The following is a 23,501-nucleotide window of genomic DNA, read 5'->3' on the forward strand; positions in this document are numbered from 1 at the left end:
GGTGCTGCTGGGGCTCCCCTGTGACCGTGCTGGACCCGGGAGTGGAGCAGCCATCGTCTGCGTCCACATGGGGGAGTCGTGGCTGGAGATGGCCTGGCCCGCCCCCAGCCTCCGGGGTCTCTGGGCTCGCCTGGCTGCTCCAGGGCTGATGCTGGAGGGGTGGGGTCCCGAAGCCCACACAGCTGGGGATCCACAAGATCTGGGCATCTCCTCACCTGGGCCCTGTGGCTACCCTGCACTGCCATGGCTGTGTGGGTGCCTGTGCCCGGGAAGAAGGCAGATGGGGTATGGTCTGCCTTTGGGGGGTCCCTGCAGGGGGATTGAGAGTGCCCTGAGAGGCGGGGCAGAGGTGAACCTCAGGTTTGAGGTATTTGTACACTGCTGGAGTGGCCACGAGAGGTGGCTTTGCAGACTGGAAGTGCCCACCCCATTCAAGACGGCACCGACTCCAGCTGGGCCCTCTGGGTGCAGGGCCCTGGGCTGCTGGCCTGAGCACATCACTTCTTTGTGGGGAGCCTCTGGCCTCGGGGGACAGCAGCCAGCGGCTGGGAGAGCCGGAACTTCATCGTGAGCACTTGCTCCCCAAGGGCATCCACACATGTGCACACACTCGACCTCTCCCTGCCCTTCTCCTGCCTGGCCAGGCTGAGCTGCCCTCCACCAAGAGCCTCGTCCACTGGTGGCGTCTCACACACGATCCCTCTCATCTGCTTGCTGCCTGAGGCTCACGAGTTGACATGAAGAAATCGGGAGTCAGTAGGTCACCTGGAGGGCCACATGGAGGGTCGCGTGGAGGGTCACGTGGAGGGCCATGTGGAGGGTCACGTGGAAGGTCACTTAGAGGATCAAATGGAGGGTCCCCTGGAGGGCCACGTGGAGGGTCGCGTGGAGGCTCACACGGAGGACCACACAGACAGTCTTCAGGAGCGCCGGGACAAGCTGGGATTGGAGCCTGGACTGGCCTGAGTCCACTGCCTGGAGAGGATTTACTCCCCACCCCTGCTGAGGTCCTGCTCTTGGCTGGGTATGGGGATCCCTCCCCTTCCATTGTCTGGCTCACAGGGGTCCTGCTCCCTTCCCAGCCGCTCTGCATTTGCACAGGGACCACAGCCTGTGGTTAATAAGCAGCCCGGCCCCCATGGGAGGGCCCCGCCAGGTGGATAAAGGCCCCGCCAGGCACTGCAGAGCACCGTCCCTCCTTCCCTCGGTCTGCCCTGTGAGAGGAGTACCAGAATCGAGGCCCAGACCATGTCCCAGCTGGTGGAATGTGTTCCCAATTTCTCCGAGGGGAACAAGCAGGAGGTGAGGTGCCGGGGGGGGGGGGGGTGGCTAAGCAAGTGGCCCGGGGCAAGGAGAAAGGGGTGTGCTTGGTTCCCGAAACAGAACCACTTCTTGTCAGCCCCACAAGGATGGGTCCCATGAGCACTGGGACTGAGAAGTGGCTGACGGGTGAGGAGGAGACTGTGGGATGGGCAGTCAGGCAGGGGTCCTGGACCTGGGTCTGCATCACAGGGAAGTTGGAAGGTCTCCAAACCTTATCAGGTGGGCTCTGACATTATCCCCATGTCAGCCACGAGGAAACTGAGGCACAGAGAGTTGGTGCAGGCCACTGAGGGCCACGGAACAATTTAGGCCCTGAGCCCCTGCTCCCAACCACTGGGCTGTCCTGCTGCCTCAGAAGGTTCTGGGCCATTCATGGCCCTCCCCTAGTGCAAATGCTCCCACTAGGGGCTGCTTGGGGAAGCTAGGGCCCTGACCTCTGTGACCTTGGCCTATAGGTCACCTTCTGGGAGCCCCAGCAAGCCCTCCATCCGGATTCTGACTCCTGCCTCGGTTTCTCTTGGAGGGTGCCGCCTGTTGCCCCCTTCTTGGCAACCATAGCTCGGTGGTAGGCCTCTCTGGGCTTGTACTCTTTGAGGAATTCCCAAATGCTCGGCACCAGCTCCTTAGGCCCATGTTTGGGTGGTGGTTGGGGTGGCAGGAAAGGCATGCCCACCTCTGAAGCTCCTGTTCCCTCTTCCAAGTGGGGAAACCGAGGCACAGTGTCGGACTTTCATCCCCAGGTGATTGACACCATCTCCCGAGCCGTGGCGCAGACCCCGGGCTGTGTGCTGCTAGATGTGGACGCGGGCCCCTCCACCAACCGCACCGTCTACACCTTTGTAGGGCAACCCAAGGACGTGGTGGAGGGGGCCCTCAATGCTGCGCGGGCTGCCTTCCGGCTCATCGACATGAGCCAGCACAAAGGTGAGGAGCCAGAGCACCAGGCTGTCTGTCCTCACCCACAGGGTTTGGCTCAGGGCATAGGGGCGGAATGGCCTGTGAGCTTACCCTTGGGGGACCCCCGGGACACAGAATGTGTTGTGCCGGGCAAAGGTCCGTGGCACCCCCACCCATGTTTTGGGGGTTCCCTGTGTATGAGTGGCGGTGAGACTGTGGCATTCTGTTCAGGCCTAGAGGCCTTGGGGGGCAGGGAGGCAAAGACTCGGAAACCGGCCTGTCAACAGCCTGCAAAAGCAAACACATTTACTGTGGCAGGCAGGGTCAAAGGTTGGTGGACACAGGGAGCTGGTCAAAAGGGCAGGGTCTCTGGCCACTCACAGTGGGGGGAGGTGAGGTCCCACTTGAAGGGAATCCACAAGTGATCCCAACTGGTAAAGTTAGAAAGCTTATCTCAAAGCCAGGAGCTCCCTGAGGGGGGGTGGGGGAATGTGGCGGGTGAGGGGGCTCATCATCTTGGGGGGCTGCTGACCATAGCTTGTCTGACCCACAGTGGGGGTTCTGGTTTTGAAAAGGACGCTCTGCTAGCTGCCCAGGGCCGGGGGGTGGCGGGGAGGGCTGGGCGGCAAGACCAGCCAGGCAGGACTCTGAATGCTCAGCCTGGCAGCCCTGGGCAGTGACCTTTGTGGCTTTTAGGAGAGGGAGGGGTTTACACAAAGATGCTGCTTCCCCATGGGGCAGCGTGACCAGCTGGGTGTGTGGATGGAGGGCAGGTTGGGGGCAGAAAGTGCAGGGTCCAGGAGCCACCCACCCCTGGCCTCCCCTTCCTCAGCCCCCGTCTCTCTGCAGGGGAGCACCCTCGGATGGGAGCCCTGGATGTGTGCCCCTTCATCCCGGTGAGGGGCGTCACCATGGATGAGTGTGTGCTCTGTGCCCAGGCCTTTGGCCAGCGACTGGCAGAGGAACTGGGTGTGCCGGGTGAGTGCCCATGTCTGGGGTTCCCCCTGCTGGTCCCTCACTGCACTTCAGTACCCTCATGGTTCTCTGCTCTTAGCTCCTTAAAAATGCAGTTTAACACAAAAAAATCTGCAAACTGACCTACAGGGAAATGTCCTGCTTCTTCCATAACGAGATAAACACAAATAGAAACCATGACCAAGTGCACCCGGGGTCAGGGAGCCAGTGGCCCTCACGTGCTGCCCGGCAGCGGACACTGCTTAGCTGTTTGTGAAGTCCAGTCCGGGCTCGCTAATAGAATTGTCTCACTTTGGGGAACTCACCCAAGTCTTTGAGTGGCATGTCTGAGCTCACCAAGTAGATGCCATGAGCAAAGCTCCCCCCACCGGGCTGGAAAAATTTATGGACAAGAAATTATTATTGAAATTAAACGGTGGCAGACACTCCCAAGGAAACAGCAGGGGGTTGATCCCTTCATGAATCTTGTGATAGATGAATGTGTGGAGATGGCAACTAGTGGGCGACCGAACGACATTAGAATGGCGGTAATTCCAGAAAGTCGTGTCATCGTGTTAGGAGCCTTGGAACGAGCATAAACAGTGGGTGTGCTCAAGGGAAGAAACCAGCGGCTTCCACACACCCCCTCTCTATGGCACCTGTTTTCCTACAATGTAAAAATCAGACCGCGCATTTTCATATTGAACTTTTTTGTTAAACTTTTGTAGTTGAAAATGCTTTCTCAGACATTCTGAACCTAGGAAATTGAACGTTAGGCTCTTATTCTAATTTTTTCTAATATGAACTATTTCTCGTCAAGAACGTCTTGTTCCAAACCTTTTATGCATTGATATAGAAGAATCTGATTAAATGTGAAGCATGGCTGGGGCGCCTGGGTGGCTCAGTGGGTTGAGCATCCAACATCAGCTCAGGTCATGATCTCACAGTTCGTGGGTTCCAGCCTGGAGCCTGGTTCGGATTCTGGGTCTCCCTCTCTGTCTGTGCTCCTCACCTCCTTGTGCTCTCTCTGTGTCTCTCTCTCAAAAATAAATAAACATTAAAATTAAAAAATTGTGAAGCATGGCTAGGATGGCTTTTTTCCATCTTTTTTAAAGTTTATTTATGTATTTATTTTGAGAGAGAGAGAGAGAGAGAGAGAGAGAGAGAGAGACAGCAAGCAGGGGAGGGGCAGAGAGAGAGGAAGAGAGAATCCCAAGCAGGCTCCACGCTGTCAGTGCACAGCCTGACGCAGGGCTGAAACTCACAAACAGTGAGAGCATGACCTGAGCTGAAGTCAGACGCTCAACTGACTGAGCCACCCAAGAACCCCGGCTTTTTTCCTCCTTTTAATGTAAAGATGAAGAACATGCAAACCTGGGTGGATTTCTTCTGAAACATTAATTGTAATTTTCAAAACTCTTGTCGCTTTGATGTACTCTGACTTTTCCAGGTACACCTACATTCCAAGTATAGTGCAGTTGAAGTAAAACACAGGAGGTAACGGATACGGTTATTCTGAATACAGGAATAGAAATAGAACTCTAGAGGAAAAACAAAACAAAACAAGAAATTAACCTAGAACAAGTGTAGATGAGTCGGAAACAGAGTGCAGGCCCAGCACAGGTCTGCAGACCGTGTCCAATGGGCAGATGGGCGTGGGAGCGCAGGGCCCCAAATCCAACCCCATGCAGATATGAGCCAGTGCGCTCCATGCTGTCACAGTTGTGGTGTGGATCTTGGGAGTTTGTGGTGACTTTTGTTTTCCTTTCCTTATGATTCTTACTTTGTGGTCATATTTATTATGGTACAATGAAAATACATTTTAGAAAGAAACGTGAACATCCATCCCACACATCTACTTCTCTTATAATCTCTGTGATGTTTTTTTTGGGGGGACATCTGTGCAGTGGGGAGCAGCAGGGGAGGGGTCTTGGCCCAAACTGAGTGTCCGTCAGTGAGCACTCACACCCATCAGGCACAAAGAGAGGGGAACCGAGGGAGGTTGGTCTTCCGGGCTGAGGCTGGCAGGAGCGGCCCACCTCATTTCTCCTCTGGAAGTGGGGGTTCTGGGCTGCCCCTGGCTGGGAGCCTGACCAGCCAGTCTCCCTCACAGTGTACCTCTATGGGGAGGCGGCGCAGACAGCTGGTCGTCGGACCCTGCCAGCCATCCGGGCCGGGGAGTATGAGGCCCTCCCTGAGAAGGTGGGTGTCTCCTCTCCAGGGTGGGCAGGGATGATCCCCTCCTCCTTCCCCTTCCTCGACCCTGGCGGGGCGCCCCTCCCGTGGGGGACACCGCAGCCTAGGCAGAGTCTTCCCACAGCTCAAGCAGGCCGAGTGGGTGCCTGACTTCGGTCCCAGCTCCTTCGTCCCCAGCTGGGGAGCCACTGTCACAGGGGCACGGAAGTTCCTCATTGCGTTCAACATCAACCTGCTCAGCACCAAGGAGCAGGCCCACCGCATCGCCCTCAACCTCCGGGAGCAAGGGCGCGGGAAGGACAAGGTGAGCAGCCTGTTGTCCCCACAGAGGCCCAGCACCGTCCCCGGGGAATCCTGAGGGGCTCCTGGGAGAGAGCCAGGGTAGGGTGGTGCCGTGGCATGGACCTGCTGAGAGTCCAGCCTTGGTGTCCCCAAAAAGTGGGATGGGGCAGGAGGAGGTTCCAGTGTTTGAAGTTGGGGAACACTTGCCTTAAAAGACATTTCCATGGAATCAGTCAGGGGTATAGCTATTGTTAAAATATTGCAGCATTTCTAGTAGGAGAAGAGATGCTTCTGAGCCCCAGGTGCCCCCACAGGCCTCTAGGTGTCCCAGGTACTCCCAGGTACCCCCACATGCCTTCAAGATCCATAGGTATTCCCAGGTCCTGCAGGTGCCCCAGCTACCCCCAGGTGCGCCAGGTAATTCCAGGCGTCCCCGCATACCTCCAGGTGTCCCAGGTGTCCTGACCCACAATGTCTGCCACAGCAACTGTCTCCTAGTTTGAGCTTTGATCTAGCAGAAAGTGTGAGTTGGACACACAGACACAGAGACCCTTGGTGAAGGAGGTGGAGGATGACATCCTGCTTGCTTGTCAGCCCCCAACCTCCAGAGACCTGGGTCCCGCCAGACAGCTGAGGCCCCAGGAGCCCAGCTTCCCAGCCCGCAGACACAGTACGGAAGCACAACACACACAGCAAACCCCAAATCCTTCTTTCTGCTCCTGCTGAATTCAGAGGTCAAAGGTCCTTCTTAGGTGGACTGAGCCACCCCAAGAAGTGAGGAGCAGAGAGCCAGTCTCTGGGGTGAAGGTGGGATGGCAGGAAGGGACTAAACACAGGAGTTAGGGGTTGGGTGGGGGTGACCCCAGGCAGGTCCCCAGCACGTGGTAGGGACCTCAAACACAGTTCTCACCACACGGTCCACACAACACAGTTCTCACCACACGGTCCACACCACACAGTTCTCACCACACGGTCCACACCACACAGTCCACACCATACGGTCCTTCCCACACAGTCCTCACCACAGAGTTCTCACCACACGGTCCACACCACACAGTTCTCACCACACAGTTCTCAGCACACAGTCTTTCCCACACAGTCCTCACCACAGTCCTCACACACAGTCCACACTACACAGTTTGTAAGCCATGGTATCAGTGGAGGGAGGGAGCCCTCCAAGCAGCAGGGAGTGCAGGTACAAGTGGCTTTCAGCGCAGGTTCCAGAGGAGGACAGGCAGGGCCTGTGCTGGGAAAGTCTTTTCTTTGTAGCCAGGACGCCTGAAAAAGGTTCAGGGCATTGGCTGGTACCTGGATGAGAAGAACCTGGCCCAAGTGTCCACAAACCTCCTGGACTTTGAGGTCACAGCACTGCATACGGTCTATGAGGAGACCTGCAGAGAGGCCCAGGTGAGCAGGACGCGTGTCCCCGGCTGGCCGTGGGGGCCCCTCTAGGTGAGTGGGTCAGGTGTCCTCCGCTGGCTGGGGTGAAGTCTCTCCAGGTGAGCAGAGCGGGCATCCCCTGCTGGCCACGAGAGCCCCTCCAGGTGAGCGGGGTGGGCGTCCCCTGGTGGCTGGGGTGACGTCCCTCCAGCTGAGCGGGGCAGGTCCCGGGACGTCTCGAGTCTGGCTCCTCTGAGTGTTGACCCTGCTGGACCTCTGCAGGAGCTGAGCCTTCCGGTGGTGGGCTCACAGCTGGTGGGCTTGGTGCCTCTGAAGGCCCTTCTGGATGCCGCTGCCTTCTACTGCAAGAAGGAGAATCTCTTCATCCTGGAGGAGGAGCACCGCATCAGGCTGGTGGGCTGCGCTCCCGAGCGAGGGGCTGGTGGGGGGATGGGAGCGAGCTTGATGCTCTCAGAGCAGGCCTGGGTGCTGGAAACACCTGCACCCGGGCCTGGAGCCCTGTCTGCGAGGCAGGGCCCCGCTCCTCCTCTTCTGCTGTTTTAGTGTCTGGGCTTCGATGAGATCATGCTGTTATCATTTTGGGGGAAAGAAACTGCAGAAGTTTTCTTTGTGACCGAGAAGACATTCAGTCTTGTAAAAATTCCTCAGAGAGGATGCACATCACTTCCCCCCCGCCCCTTCTGGTGTCTGTCCTGGGGGCGCCTCGCTCTGGCGAAGGTGGGAGCCCTCACTTCCGCGTCAGCCCTGTGCCCACAGCACTCCGGGATGCACCCACGAACATCGCCAGGTTATTTAGAAGCTGGTGCCGTTGTCCCAAGTGATACCTTTACTTGAATTTCTCCACAATGAGCACATGAGTGCTCTGACACACTCTGAAAGTCTTTGTCTTTTCGTAGTTGAGTTTATCCCTTTGCATTTCCTGATTCAGCAAATATGTCTGGACTCTTGTCCCATTTTCAGGCATGTGGGAGTGTTGGATGTGGTTCCTTCCAGTTTGATGGAAGAGTCTATTTTTTAGGTATTCTGGTGATTACCTTTACAACTTAATATACTTCTGTTTTTGATTTATCGGTTTAAAAATGTTATCCAAATTTTCAAATATATAATTTGATTTGTCAGTGTCTATCACTACACTGACAGCCTGCTACGGAGGTGAGAAAATAAACTTAGCTTCTAGTCACATCTTTTCTTTCTTCTCTGTTTCCTGAATTTTTTGAGTTATAGTAGTTTTTAGTGGGATGTGGGAGTTCTTCTGGTGGTTAAACTTTTTTCAGTTTTTCTTTTCTTTTTTTAAAAAGTTTATTTATTTATTCTGAGAGAGAGGGAGAGAGAATCTCAAGCAGACTCCACGCTGTCAGCACAGGGTCTGACTTGAGACTTGAACTCACGAACTGTGAGATCATGACCTGAGCCGAAATGAAGAATCAGACGCTTAACTGAAGGAGCCACCCAGGCGCCCCTCAACTTTTGTAGTAAAGTACTCGTAACATACAATTGGCATCTTAACCATCTTTAAGTACACAGTTGGTGATATTAAGTACATCATAATGTTATGCAGCCATCATAACCCAGGATGGGTTTTTTGTGTCTGCAAAAAACACCATTAGAGTTCTGATAAGGACTGCACTGATTCTGTGCATTGCTTTGGGGAGTGCGGGCATCTTAACAATAGGAAGTGTTCCCATCTTTCCATTTATTTATGCTTTCCATTTATGGGGCTTTCCATTTATTTATGCTTTCTTTAATATCTTCTGGCAAAGTTTTGTCGTTTTTTTGTACAAGTGCTTTACCTCCTTGGTTAAGTTAATTAATTCCTACTTATTTTATTCTTTTTGATGCTATTGTAAATGGAATTGTTTTTGCAATTTCTTTTTAAGATCACTCATTGTTAGTGTATAGAAATGCAACTGACTTTTCTTTGTTGACTTTGTACCCTGCTTCCTTGTTGAATTCATTTATTAGTTCTAGGTTGTTAAATTACTAAGTTTAAATAATATGCTTAATCCTTTCTCTCTTTATCAATGTTAGACAGTGTTTGTTGATGTTTGGTGAAGAAAGACAAGAATATTAGTGCACTTGTGCAACTGGTCATCTGTGCTCTAAATTGTTATGTTGCTATTTTTACATTGTCAAATCTATTAACATGTACCTTCTGTAACTGGTCCACATGTATTAAATAGCCACAGATATTTAACCTTCACTCTATTCATAGATGAGGTCATCTCTCTTCTTACTTATCTGTTTGTTGTTTGTTGCCTGGATCTCACAATCAAGGAGATTTCCCCCCGTCCCTGACCCCTCACAAGCAGATTTTGTAAACCAAGACTCATGGTGCTTTTCCTTGTGGGATCTGGCATGCTTGACAATGTCTTTCTGTGAATTTTTCTTGCAAGACAGTTGGAAAGCCAAAATCCCAAGTCACTTGTTTTCCCTGAGAATATTGCAAACCTATCTTTACAATCTTCTGGAATTACATGTCCCGTGGGGAGGTCTTAGACTGCCTGGTTATCTCCCCGATCTCCAGGGACGTGTTTTTGTCCGTGATGCCTACAGAACGCCTTCTCTGTCCTCAAAGTTCAATAAGCCATACACATCTTGGTCAATTATTCTACATCATTTTCTTCTCTGGATTAATGTTCCTTGTGATTTACAGATTCCATTCTTGCTTAGTTTTAGGAATATTTTCCTCTGTTATACTTTTGATCCTGTTATTTTGTTCTTTTACTTTCAGGATGCCAGTCACATTGCAGTGGCATATTTCTGTCTTTTCTTGACTTTATTTCTACTTCTTCCCCTTTGTGTTCACTGTGGTTTTCTCGAACCTAGCCTCTAAGGTACTGATACAGTTTATGGCCAGGTCTGTTACAAATTTTGTGTATTTTTATGTCGATATAGTTCCCTGCTCACAGGAAAGATGTGGGAACGACACAAGGACAGGACCTCCCTTACATACTCCAACTTCACCAGTATTTCGCATCTGCCCTCTTTGCTTTATTATTCTCTCTCTGTATTCACACATAGTCGTGTTGTGTTTTTTTGGACCACCCGAGAGTAGGTTAAAGACTGTACTATTTTACCTAGAATGTTTTCAGGTTTCATTTCTTTTTTTTTTTTTTTTTTTTTATAAATTTTTTTTTTTCAACGTTTATTTATTTTTGGGACAGAGAGAGACAGAGCATGAACGGGGGAGGGGCAGAGAGAGAGGGAGACACAGAATCGGAAACAGGCTCCAGGCTCCAGGCTCTGAGTCACCAGCCCAGAGCCCGACGCGGGGCTCGAACTCACGGACCGCGAGATCGTGACCTGGCTGAAGTCGGACGCTTAACCGACTGCGCCACCCAGGCGCCCCTTCAGGTTTCATTTCTTAAGAACAAGGACGTTCTCTGACACAACCTCAGTACAATGAGGAAAATCAGGAATTGAATGTTAATACAATTGTAGTATCTAGTCTGAAGACCATCATCGCACAACACCGATGTCCCCGTCATTCCTATTATAGTGCTTTCTGCTCCCACCCATGGAGCAATCCGGATGACAGTCATTTATTGCCTTTAATCCAGAACCGTTCCTTGTGCTCTTGCCCTTCATTGACCTTGACATACTTTGAAAGCACAGGATGCTGTTTCGTACCACGTCTCATGACTGCCGTGGCTGTATGCTGGCGGCGGGAGCAGTGCAGATGTGATGTGCTGTCCTCAGAGTGCTGGGTCAGGCGCCCATCATCTCCCTGTGGCCTGGGGTCCTGGGGTCAAGGTGCCGTTATCCGCTGCAATGTTTCCGTTTTTCCTTTTGTGGTGAGCGCGCTGTGGCACGTACTTTAAGGATATGTAAGTACCCTGTTCCTCTTAAAATTCCAGCCATAGGTTTTAGCAGCCAGTAATGGTTTTCTAATTTTACCCTTTTTTTGTAAGAAAATGCTTTCACCTCTCCCACATTTATTTATTCCTTATCAATGTGTTCGATGCTCTCCTGTATCTTTTAACACATTATTTTTTATTCTTTATCTGAAAGCTCTAATATCTGCAGTCTTTGAAGGTCTGATTTGCACATTGCCATATCAGCGGACTTTCTCACAGTGACTTGCTTTGTGTGTTTTGTGATTTTTGATTACGAGTGCATGTTCTTTGCAACTTTATCTGTGGTAATTCTTGGACACCTGGGTTAAAGTCCGGATTTGCCTACATAAGTTCTCGGGGACATGATCACACAGGGCCCCCCAGATTCAGTCTTTTGCTTGGAGCTTTGGGACCCCACATGTAGAGAGTTCTTTGTGAACCGTCGCCCACGTCCCCACCAGGGAGGCCTGTGGTTAGAATTCCCATGAAGGCATCTTCCTGCATCCCCAGAGGGAAGGCAGAGTGTGAAAAGTATCCCGATGACATCCTCAGTGGACTTCTCCCCAACCCCACTCATCCCTGGAGATGTCCCCTTTCAGGGGCCTCCAGGCTGACCCCCACTCCTCAGGACTTGATGCCTGCCTTGCTCATGAGCGGCCTCCAGAGGCTCTCAGATGTCCCTGGGGCACCCAGCTTCAGGGCCGGCAGGCCTGCCTGGTTCCCTTTCTGGTCATCTCTGGCCTTGAATGAGCTCCTTTACTTTCTGTCCAAAGCAGCCTCCACTCCGACAGCACAGAGCCCGATGCGGGGCTTGAACTCACAAGCTGAGAGATCATGACGTGAGCCGAAGTTGGACGCTCAGCCAACTGACCCTTCCAGATGCCCCTCGAGTCCCTCTTACCCATTTCCATGTCCTTGGGGAGACCTCCCCCCCGCCCCTTGCTAGCTGGTTTCTCTCAAGCATTTCTCACTTTCTAGTTTTGTGGAAAGTTTTGCCAAAGGACACAGGAGTGCTGATGCATAGGGGCACTTGTACCCCAATGTTTATAGCAGCACTCTCAACAATAGCCAAATTATGGAAAGAGCCTAAATGTCCATCAACTGACAAATGCATAAAGAAGTTGTGGTTTATATACACAATGGAGTACTACGTGGCAATGAGAAAGAAAGAAATATGGCCTTTTGTAGCAACGTGGATGGAACTGGAGAGTGTGATGCTAAGTGAAATAAGTCATACAGAGAAAGACAGATACCGTATGTTTTCACTCTTATGTGGATCCTGAGAAACTTAACAGAAGTCCATGGGGGAGGGGAAGGAAAAAAAAAGGTTAGAGAGGGAGGGAGCCAAAACATAAGAGACCCTTAAAAACTGAGAACAAACTGAGGGTTGATGGGGGGTGGGAGGGAGGGGAGGGTGGGTGATGGGTACTGAGGAGGGCATCTGTTGAGATGAGCACTGGGTGTTGTATGGAAACCAATTTGACAATAAATTTCATATTAAAAAAAAAGATAAAAAACAAAGAAAGTTTTGTAGAAAGTGTCAGCCTCATTGGCTCAAGAACGCACCGGGATGTGCCACTGGCATATACACCATAAAGTCTTTTGAATATTTTTTGGTGAAAAGAATTCTGATCTTAAATGGAGATTATTCCAATTTTATTTTGAATTTAGGTAAAATCTATTTTTCCTCACAAAACATATCTTATGTGTAGGTGAGTCAGGAAGCTCCTGGGCTTTAAAAGTTGTGAGGACACCGTGTGTGACACCCAAAGAACTAAAATCTTTCCCAAAGGGACAGTTTTGTTGGCCCCTTTCAGTGATGGGCTCACGTGTGGCGTTTTCTGTGGGACGCATGTGGCTTAGAATGAGGGGCTTCCTCTCTCTGAGCCTCAGTTTCCCTGTGGGATAAGAAGTGTGGGTGGGTGTGTCAGGAGGTCTGTGGGCCCTGCTCTGGGCTGGGGGCTCTCCCAGGAGCCCGTGGTAAGCAAGCTCCTGGCACGCGGGCATGCAGCCAGCTCTGCCTGCCCCCCCCACCAGAGGCAGATGGGAGCAAGGATGCCATCGCAGACTCAGGTGGGACCCCATTATTCAGTAGCCTGCCTCATGTGTGGGGGGCTGAGGTGGGTCCTCATCACCAGCCCTTTTTCCAGGTGGTGAACCGGCTGGGCCTGGACTCTCTATCCCCTTTCAACCCCAAGGAGAGGATCATCGAGTGAGCACAGCCCTCACCCCCGCAGACACCTGCCTCAGTCCTTCCAGAGCCTTCCAGTTGGCCACTCATCCATCGGCAAATGCCAGGGTGCCCGTGCCAGCCATGAGGCCAGAGGCTGGTTGAGGGGACACAGTGAGGTCCCAGCAGGGTCCCACTGTGTCCTCACGAGGGCTTCTGCGTGGGCATGGCCACTCTGCAGACTGGGACTGTGTCCCGTCCCCTGTGTTGGTGAGGGGGTGTGTGGGAGGGGCCTGGGGTCAGGGATCAGGGTCTGAGCCAGCCCTGCCCTCACAGCCTGGCAGTAGTGACCCTGGATCCTGTCTTCCATTCCCCTGTCCCCGAAAGCCCCATCCCCCATCCCTGGCCCTGCATGACGGAGGATACATCCCCTGTCCCTGCCCCTAGCTCTTCCCTCCCCTCTCTGAGCTTTGCTGAGCCGACCCTTCCCCACAGGTACCTGGTCCCCAACAGTGGGCCTGAGCAGAGCCTGGTGAGCAAGTCTCTGTGTGCCTTCGTCCGTGAGGTGGGCGCCCGCTCGGCGGCCCCGGGGGGTGGCTCAGTGGCAGCGGCCAGTGCAGCCATGGTGAGTGCGAGGCAAGGGGCGATGGACGAGGACAGGGCCCGGGGCGCCTGGCCTGGGGTCCCGAGTCTCACGCGTGGCTCATGCCTCGCCTAGGGTGCCGCGCTGGCCTCCATGGCCGGCCTGATGACCTATGGGCGGCGCCAGTTTGAACACCTGGATGCCACCATGCGGCGCCTGATCCCACCCTTCCACACGGCCTCTGCTGAGCTGACCACGCTGGTGGACGCAGACGCCCGGGCCTTCCAGGCCTACCTGGTGAGTGCTCAGAGAAGGGGTCAGCTCATGATGGGGGGCGCGCTGGGGAGAGAAAGCTCCTGCGGGGTCACAGAGAACTTGCAGGAGGGGGAGGGGCTGTTGCAGGCTCGGGTGTCCGGGCACCAGGGGAGGTTGGAGCCCCCGCCTTGAGCGTGAAAGGCTGCTTCAGGGGCTCTGAGGGTTTGGCGCAGGCGTGACCCCACGCTCACATCCACGGCGGCGGCGGGGTGGGGTGGGAAGTTCAGTCCAGGCTCAGCACCTGCCCCCCAGCTGCCCCTGAGTCCTACAGTCGGGTTGGCACCCAGACCCGCAGACGCTGCAGGAAGGCGTCAAACAGGGAGGGTGGGCAGTGAAAATCCTAGAAGAGCCGGTGACCGATGGTCCGAGAGAGACTGGAGAAGACGTTTCAGCCACAAGGTAGAGAGAGGACCACAGGGAGAGCTGGCGGGTCAGATCAGAACCCGCTCGCTCACGGGCAAGAGGCAGCTGGTGTGCGGGTGGTGGGCGACAGAGAAGGGGCTCAGAACCCAGGGCAGAGGACGGAGGAGTCCAGGACCAAAGCCTGGCCATGCGTCTGTGTCTGAGAGCAGTTCCTGGTGGAGAGGCATGAGCTCGCAGCTGCCAGCTGCCCCAGAGCCACCTCGCGGGCAGAGCTGGGGTGAAGGGCAGTCTGGGGAGCAGGCGGGCCCGCACTCTGATGACCACTGGTGACCTCCAGGGCACGCCGTGCACCCCCAGAGTGAAGGCTGTATGCAGACAGGGAAGAATCAGAGTCTCATCTAAATGAGTCACCATCTGGAACTCAAGTTCATGTCCTCTGGGAGGGAGGTGTAGAGACAGACCTCCTTTTCCCATTTGTGTTTTTATGTTTAAATTTCATTGGTTTGCTTTTGAAAGGAGGTAAAAGCTTCAGGGGGTTCAGAATTCACAAGGGCAGGAGAGTAGCAGATGAGAAGACCCGATGCCCTGCCTCCCCCTGCCCACACGCCCTGAACAGGTGCAAGTTCTAGGGCATGTGTCCTGGGATGGTTATCTATATTCTCGTAGATGCAGCTTTTTTTTTCTCTCCTTTCTTACACAAATGGCGTCACACGTGTTCTTAGTTCGCCTCTTGCATTTCTAACTGGGTGTTCTGTCAGATCTTTCTATACTGGCGCATAGAGGCCACACCCCTCGCTGCCAGCACAGATCTTCCCCAACTTACCAGGGGGTCACATCCAAAAGCCCATCATAGATTGGAAACAGCGTAAGGCGAAAACGCATTTGCTGCACGTAACTTAACACACATCACACTTAGCTGGTCTGCCTTACACGTGCTCAGAACACTTCCATTGGCCTGCGGGCGGGCACAGCCGCCTGGCCCACAGCCTGTTTTACAAGGAGGGTGGACGTCTCGAGTAGTTGACCGAATACCGTACCGAAGTGACAGGCAGACCGTGTGGGCCCAGAACGGTCGTCGGTGTGCGGGGACCGCGTGGCCGCCCAGCCCCGGGGTGACACGGCGTGGGGAAACTCCAGGCACCGTGTTTACTGAACGCACATCCTTTGGCACCGCTTACGGTCGAAAATCCTAAGCCGAACCCTTGTCAGTTGGGGACTGTCTGTATCCTGCAGACGTCTGGGTCACAGCGCGGTTGGCCAGCCCCACTGGGGGATTTAGGCCCTTTAGTCGGCACCCGGGCGGTTGCTGTGGACGCCTCTGGCGTCCGTCACTGGGGGCGGTGGGCAGCCTGTGGGAATGATTCGCAGAAGGACTTGCTGCCCAAGGTGGGTGCGCTTCTTTGAAGGACGCTGCCAAGTGGCCCTTGCGGGGCTGCACGGATGGGGCTCTGCCCGAGGGGTCTGAGGGCTCCTCCCCGGGACCCCCGCCGTCGGACTTGTAGTCACCCCGTGGTTTGTCTCCTGGAGCGGCCCTGGCGTGTGCTGCCCAATGTGTGTGGCAAGGAGCGTTTCTTGTCTTCCTCACGGCGGTGTCGTGGCCCTTCTGGAGAGGAAAGGCACTTTCCCGCTGGCTAGGACCTTCTTGCACACGTGGGGCTCGCTCTGCCGTTTGCTTCTGGCGGTGCCTGTGCTGCCTCCTGCCCGGGAGCTTGGTGGGCTGCGTGGGTTTTCGTCCCTGAGCTTGGAGTGTGCCGTTTGTTCTTTCCCGTCACGGTTCACAGGGCCTCCTGGCCGTGCTTGCTGGGCTTCTTCCTGGTTCTTCCCAGACTCCTGTGCTCTGAGAGGCGGTTAGGGAGAAGCATCAGTTTAAATATAGATACAAACATTTAGGGCTAACCACCAGCGATTAGAAATAAGGCGAATGAATAGAAAACAACGGGAGGGAGGTAGAAAAATGAAAATCGAATCAGAAGGCAGGGAAGAAAAGAAAGATAATCAGCAAGGGTGCGTGATTTAGAGAGCGCACCGTCGGAAGTCACACAAGCAAGAGCGGGAGCAGTGTGCCATGCTCCCTGGAAGCAGGTGGAGTTCTGGGAAAAAAAAGGGACATTCTTGTCTTGTGCCAAATGCGCAAGTAATTTTCAGGTGGAGTTAAACAAAGTTCACAGTAAGCCTAACTCCAAGTGGGTGGCATCCTTGCCTGGACACAGATGTGACCGCGTGAAGGACAGGCTTCACTGACATCAGCCCCGATTGGCCCAGTGGAGACTCAGAGCACCCAGCCTGGCGGCCTCACGGTGACAGCCGGGGTCAGTGCCCCACGTGTGTGAGGACTGCTGTGGAGACTGGGGGGAGGCAGCCCCGGGAGACTCAGGAGACGCTGGGGCAGTGACTCCGTGGGTTCTGGGCGGGGCCAGGGCTCACTTGCCATCAGGCCTGCTGACACAAGCGTCGGCCGACTTTTGGGTGGAGATTTATCCAAATCTTCAACAGGCACATTCCCCACCTGGCAAGGCCCTCAAGCCCTGGGCCCTTGCAGTGGGCAGGGTGGGATTTCGGTGTGTGAGGGAGAGGCCTGGGCAGACGGGGGTGCACAGATGGGGGGCTGACGTAGTCACCGGCATAGGGTGAGCGTGGCCAGTCCCGGAAGAGGGCCCGAGCCAGTACCGGTGGGGGACACACCCGTGAGGTCTAGACTCGAGTGGTACAGTTGCCTGTGTTTTTTTTTTTAATTTATTTTTAATTTTTTAATGTTTATTTATTTTTGAGAGACAGAGACAGAGCACCAGCAGGGGAGGGGCAGAGAGAGAGGGAGACACAGAATCCGAAGCAGGCTCCGGGCTCTGACCTGTCAGCACAGAGCCCGATGCGGGACTTGAACCCAAGAACCACGAGATCATGACCTGAGCTGAAGTTGGACACTTAACCTACTGAACCCCCCAGGTGCTCCCAGTTGCCTGTGTTAACGCACAAGCAGTGACTGGAATCCATGCTGTGTGAGGGGACACCTGGTCCCTGAGGGCGTCCCCAATCCCTGAGTGCCTTGAACCTGGCAGAAGTGCTCCCAGTGTATCCATGCCTGCAGAAATGCCAGCCCTGGGGGTGCTGGTGTGGACACTGCCTCTTGACCTGCCCAGACTCTCCGTGTGGCCCCAGGCTACGGCCACTGCTCACCCCACTCGCTTGTGTGTTCTGTTCTGGCAGGAGGCAACGAAGCTGCCCAAGGACACACCTGAGGACAGGGACAGGTGAGTCGTGGGGCAGTGCCGCCCCGGGCCATGAACACCCAGGTGCCTTGATCTCGGGGACATTTCATCCACCCGCTGGGGCTGTGTTGTGATTGGGGAATGACTTCCCTGTTGGCCCCACCCTGGTTCTGTGTGCTGGCGGGGCCCTGTGGGTGGGGTCCGGGCGGCCCCTGGGCTCTCACCATGGACCCCCTTGGTTTTAGGCGTGCGGCTGCCCTGCAGGAGGGGCTGAGGCAGGCGGTGGCCGTGCCCCTGGCGCTAGCAGAGAAGGTGGCCTCGCTATGGCCCGCGCTGCAGGAGTTGGCACAGTGTGGAAACCTGGCCTGCCGGTCCGACCTGCAGGTGCTTGGGACTCAGCCTCCCATTGTAGGGGAGCAGCGGGGAGGGTCGTTGGGTACTTACTGATCCAGGCCCCGGGAAGGAGCACTTCCCATGGGGTCCTGGCTGGTCTTAGCCCGCAGAGCACATTGGTTCGTCCTGTTTTAAAAGTGGGAAGTAAGGATTTTATTTAAGCCTGCATGGCAGAGGGGCTAAAAGTCTAATGTATCTCCAGAGTCCACCCCTGACCATAGCCCACAGACTGTCCCGGGGACCCCATCTCCTACCCTGCCTCATCCTCTCCCCTTCCCTCCTTCTCACGGCTGCTATTCTGGAAAATGCCTAAGCCCCCTCGCAGATGTGCACAGGTCACCCTGTGCCCTGCCGGTGCGTGGAAGGCTCAGGGTGTGGGAGCATCAGAATGGGCTCTGTGATTTCCACAGTCTGTCCTGAGCTCCAGTGTGTGGGGTCTCTACAAGAGAGACACCTGTTTTCGGTGGTCCTGGGGCCTTGGAGAAGCCTCTCTTCCTCCCCTGGGGGGCAGCCATATGCCATCTGGGCACAAGAGGCTCGGCGGTTCTGGGTTCTGGATTCATCCCCAGGCTGTGCTCTGACCTGCTCTCCCCTGGTGGCTGGCAGGTGGGAAGCAGGGATGGGACTCAGGAGCGCCGGCCATAGTCAGAGCCTGAAGCTGGCAGGCCAGCAGGCCACGCCTTGCTCAGACCCGAGGGGGCCTCTTTTTCTTTCTTTTTAGAAAAATTTTTTAAATCTTTATTTATTTTCAGAGAGAGACAGAGTGTGAGCAGGGGAGGAGCTGAGGGGAGGGAGACGCAGAATCAGAAGCGAGCTCCAGGCCCCGAGCTGTCAGCACAGAGCCCGATGCAGGGCTCGAACTCACGAACCGTGAGATCGTGACCTGAGCCGAAGTCGGATGCTTAACCGACTGAGCCACCCAGGCGCAGAGGGGACCTCATTTTCTCCGCTCCGGCTGTGGTTGTCATCTGTTTCTGGAGGGGCCAGGCCAGAGCCCCCCCTGCTGTGCGTGGAGCCCCATAGCCTCCTCAGACAGGCCAACCCTGTGTCTCATGGGGACCCCCGGGGTGCTCAGTTTGCCATCTTTACTGATGGGGCATGAGAGCCCCCAGTCGTGGCCCCGTGTAGCAGAGTGGGTAGAGCGGGCCTGCCATCTGCGGGGTCACGGACCGCCGGCCCCATGCCTGGCGCCTGTTGCAGGTGGCGGCCAAAGCCCTGGAGACAGGCGTGTTTGGGGCATATTTCAACGTGCTCATCAACCTGAAGGATGTCACCGACAGCGCGTTTAAGGAGCAGGTGAGCGGGAGGGCATGGGGGCTGGGCCCCGTGGCGGGACCTGGAGGTTGCCCTCAGGGCTGTGGTTCCAAGATGCGGGCCTGGGGGAAGTGTCCACCTGTGGAGATGATCCTCTGGCCTCCTGTGGTGGCCGTTGTCCTCTCTGGGGTTTCTGTGGTGGCAGGTGGCCAGGCCTCATCAGCTGGTGGGGGGGGGCTGGGGGGCTGCTCAGTGGGAGCCCCCATGCCCTCTATGGGGCCATCCTGAGCTGCCTTCTACACTCACCTGCCTGGTGGGGCCGCCAAGGCTGGGGTCCCCACGGTCGGCACCATAGCACTGGCGCACGCGATCTCAAAGAACGGTCACCAACCTACGATGCGATCTTAGCTTCAGCCTCTGTGAAAATTTCATTGTGATCGCTGTTGAGGTCAATTTGAGGAATATACTGTCCACCATTTTAAAGTGTGCAACTCAGCGCATTCTGCACATGTGTGACCACCGCCTCTATCAAGTTCCAGAACATTCTCATCACTCCAAAGGGAGGCCCCTCCCCCATTGTAAGACCCCTTTTCCTCAGCCCATAGCCCCTGACACCACTCGTCTGTCTCTGTGATTTTGCAATAATCTTTAAAAAGTGACCTTCCAGCTCGGGACGAAGGCCTTTTCAGGGGCTGAGCTTGGCTTCTGAGGGAAGTCGCTGTCCACCACGTGCCCACGTGGCTGTGGACTGAAGGATGGGCGTGGGGACACAGCCTTACCCTCTGCAGTGGTGGCTAAAGTGGGAAAAACAGGAGGGTGGGGGGCCTGGGCCCGGCAGTCCTTACATCTCAAGAGAGACATGAGAGGAATTGGGGTTCCCCAGGTGGGGGGCTCGGGACCACCCCAGAGAGGACGGACCAGGGAGCATGGCCAGAGGGCGCAGAGAGGTGGCAGGGACTGTGGGCCGGCGGGGACGGGCTGCGGGTGCAGGGTGACACCTGGCCTTTGTCTGGCAGACCCGCCAGCACATCTCCAGCCTTCTGCAGGAAGCCAAGACCCAGGCAGCGCTGGTGCTGGACCGCTTGGAGGCCCGGCAGGAGTGAGGACGCTGGAGACCTCGTGGGCTCTGCACCCCTCAGTGCCCCTCCCCCTTCCCAGAAGGGTCCAGCCTCGCCCGACAGCACAGGACAGCCTCCAGTCACCACCCCTGTGGGGCCCGGGGTGGGCTGGGTGGGGCCAGGGCTCTGTTTGGGGTGGCAGAACCACCTCCCGCCATCTCTTGTGGCTTCTAGTAAAGTCACGGCATACCAATAGTGTAGTGTGTTTGGGGATGGAAGTGTGTTTGGGGGAAGAAGGGAAAGGTCGAGCTACGTGGGCGGGGATGGGGGGCTCACGACGAGTGCGCATGGGGGCAGGTGGTCAGAGGAAGTGTGGGCACAGCATGAGGTGACACACTGGTTCCAGGATTCCATGGATGGGTGTGAGATGCCACTGGGGCCTGAGCCACAGGTCGCTGGGAGCACCCGGGGCTCACTGAAGGGTGCCTGGGCTAGGTGGCCCTGGGGTCATGCACGGGACAGAAGTGCCCCAGATAGTAGGGCCCCTCCATCACATCTCAGGGAGGGGGTGTGGCCGGCGTCCGGTGCTGTGGGGGTGGCCAGGTCCAGATGCTGGGGCGGGTGAGGAGAAAAAGGAACAGCATGCCGGGAATTCGTGGGTCAGGTGATGAGTTCCCCTGACCTGGCGGGGAGGGGACAAACCATCAGACCCGGGGGTCCCAGGAGGGCAGTTCCCCCATCTCCCAGCCCACAGCGCCTCTACCTTCTGTCGCGTCCCCCTGCAGGATCTAGGGAGGGATGTCGTGGAGGTTCCCCAGGGCTTCTGTAGGAGCGCAGGCTGGGCCCATGAGACCCTCCCGCCTGGCAGGCAGCCCCAGATTCAGGTGTTGCCGGGCCAGGGATGACAGCGGTGACTGAGGGGTGTGCGAGGGGCTCTGGGTGGGAGCTCCAGGTAGAGGAAGACAGCAGGTGTGCAGCGGCCCTGGTGAGGGGTGCTGGTGAGGCTCGGCGCAGGTGGCTGCGTTCCCCAGCGGGATGCCACCCTGGGGGCTCCGAGTCTTGACTGGGCGAGGGTGGGCTCTGCCACAGGAGGCCACGCCATCCCCAGCTGCAGGCTGAGCTTTTCCTAGTTTCATCTTTCAAAAGACGCAACGTGTTACGCGCTCAAAAACCGAAGCGACGCAGAGGTTGCGTGAAGCCTCGTTACCCCGTCCCCGCCAGCCCCCCACGCCCTCTTCAGGGTTCACTGCTTCTGTGTTTCGTGCCCACGTAGCATCTAGTGAAGCGTGAACATAGATTCTCAATTCTTGCTTCACTGTGTAAGGAGAGCAGATTACAGGCTGGATTTTGATTCTACTTCCCGAGAGCCCCGAAGGCCTTTCGTATTGGTATTTAGAGAATGTGTTTTATTCACTCATCCTTTCCCCGTAGTTTCTTAACCATTTCACTGTGAAATATAAGACACATTCAGAAACCACGACCAGTAGCTCAAGGATTTGTGCCCATGTCCTGGGTGACCCTCTCGTGTCACAGAATCCCCCTGACCCCCACAACCCTGCACTAAGATGACTGGACCCGTTTTCCTCTTGGCCCGTCAGGCAGGTGCAAGCTTGACAGTTCGGATGTCCCTGTTTGAACATTTGAGAGGGGATGTCAGTGACAGGTCGCTGGTGAGGAGATCTTAGCGAGGGGACGTTGGGGAGGGACATAAATGAGAGGATGTTATTGAAAAGATGTTAACGAGGGGACGTTGTTAAGGGGACATTGATGTGGGCTTTACTGTGGGGACATCATTCATGAGGGATGCTGGTGTGTGGACACTGGTAAGGAGACGGGTTAGCATATGGTTAGTATATGTTTGGGATGTTAGGGATGTTTGTTAGGGCATGCTGCTGGGGGAACCTTGGCGAGGAGACGTTAATGTGGGGATATTAGAGGGCATGTGTTGCTTTGAGAGTCAGGAGGAGTGTTGCTGGTGTGGGTCCCTCATCGAGATTGTGAGGGTCTAGATCATTCTAGTCCAGGTCTGTCCTTCCTCCAGAGCAGAATTCATAGTACATTCACTCAGGATGAGAGACCCCTTCAAACACATTGTTGCAGAGGTCACAGAGTACACGTGTTGTTTCTGGGTAAGGGGACCCATGGCCTTGGGCACATTAAAATTTTTTTTAAATGTTTATTTATTTTTGAGAGAGAGAAAACAGAGTGTGAGCAGGGAAGGGCAGAGAGAAAGACCCAGAATCCAAAGCAGGCTCCAGGCTCTGAGCTGTCAGCACAGAGCCCAATACAGGGCTCAAACCCACAAATGGTGAGATCATGACCTGAGCCGAAGTCGGATGCTTAACTGACTGAGCCACCCAGGCGCCCCAACTTACGCACATTTTTGAGGCCTGGGGAGTCCACTGAGCTCCCACAGGGAGCTAGGACCCCCACTTTTGGGCGTGGCATGCTGGTGATGCCTCGTGGCTGGCACCTCTCACCGTCCTGGGTGGGTTCTGTAACCACTGTGCCGTGTGCTTTGGTTTCAGACTTCTGGCCTCCAGGTTAGAGGACAATCAATTTCTGCTGTTTAAGCCACCCAGTTAGTGGTGGCTTGTTGAGGCAGCCCGAGCAAACAACAAACAGGAAGGTTAGAGGGTGTACCTGCGGGAGCCGGTGGCTTGGTGTGGTCCTCCAGGCAGCACTTCCCGGATGGTGAGTTTAAAAGACCAGGGAGTCTGAACAAAAAGTCACTTAGAATCTATCTACCCAAATGGCCTCATGCAAACTGACAAACTTTTTTTTTTTTTTTTTGAGAGACAGAGACAGAGAGAGGGAGCAGGGGAGGGGCAGAGAGAGAGGGAGAGAGAACCTCAAGCAGGCCCCGTGCCCACAGCTCTGTGCTCATGACTTGGGGCTTGAACTCAAACAGTGAGATCAAGAGTCAGACGCTTAACTGACTGAGCCACCCAGATGCCCTACAACAAACATTTTTAAAGCACTTTGGCTTGGTTTGGGGATAGAGAGGGACTTCCCTGAGCAAGTAGCATTCTTTTCAGCTCAATGCTGGCAAGACAGGTGTGGATTCCATGGAATCCATGGTTGAAGCTGTCCAGTCTATACATTGGGGTGGTGTGGACAGTCAGTGCCCGGAGACAGCACCTGCCCCCAGGAGAGGAGGCCAGCCGGGGCACCATGATCAGTCCTGGTGGCATGTGAACGGTCTGAATGTCTCCATGGCCACTGCTAGGGTCCTTGGTGGGCACACACATAAGGAGGCGGAGAGCAGGA

General features: G+C 55.1%; 1 protein-coding gene and 1 pseudogene across 1 annotated transcript; both read left to right on the forward strand.

Moving 5' to 3' along the window:
- The first annotated feature begins 1,116 nt into the window (after positions 1-1,116).
- FTCD (formimidoyltransferase cyclodeaminase) lies at positions 1,117-20,387 on the forward strand. The gene is made up of 14 exons (XM_047847002.1): positions 1,117-1,302; positions 2,064-2,247; positions 3,070-3,198; positions 5,288-5,376; positions 5,495-5,674; positions 6,922-7,059; positions 7,315-7,446; positions 13,040-13,101; positions 13,555-13,684; positions 13,778-13,939; positions 17,525-17,568; positions 17,772-17,910; positions 19,120-19,215; positions 20,190-20,387. Exons 1-14 carry the CDS (start codon positions 1,249-1,251, stop codon positions 20,274-20,276), a joined length of 1,626 nt encoding a protein of 541 aa, XP_047702958.1. The 5' UTR covers positions 1,117-1,248; the 3' UTR covers positions 20,277-20,387.
- Positions 3,544-3,773, forward strand: LOC125159087 (small nuclear ribonucleoprotein G-like; annotated as a pseudogene).
- Positions 20,388-23,501: the final 3,114 nt, after the last annotated feature.

The sequence above is a fragment of the Prionailurus viverrinus genome, unplaced genomic scaffold (assembly GCF_022837055.1).
Source record: "Prionailurus viverrinus isolate Anna unplaced genomic scaffold, UM_Priviv_1.0 scaffold_42, whole genome shotgun sequence".
Taxonomy (NCBI): domain Eukaryota; kingdom Metazoa; phylum Chordata; class Mammalia; order Carnivora; family Felidae; genus Prionailurus; species Prionailurus viverrinus.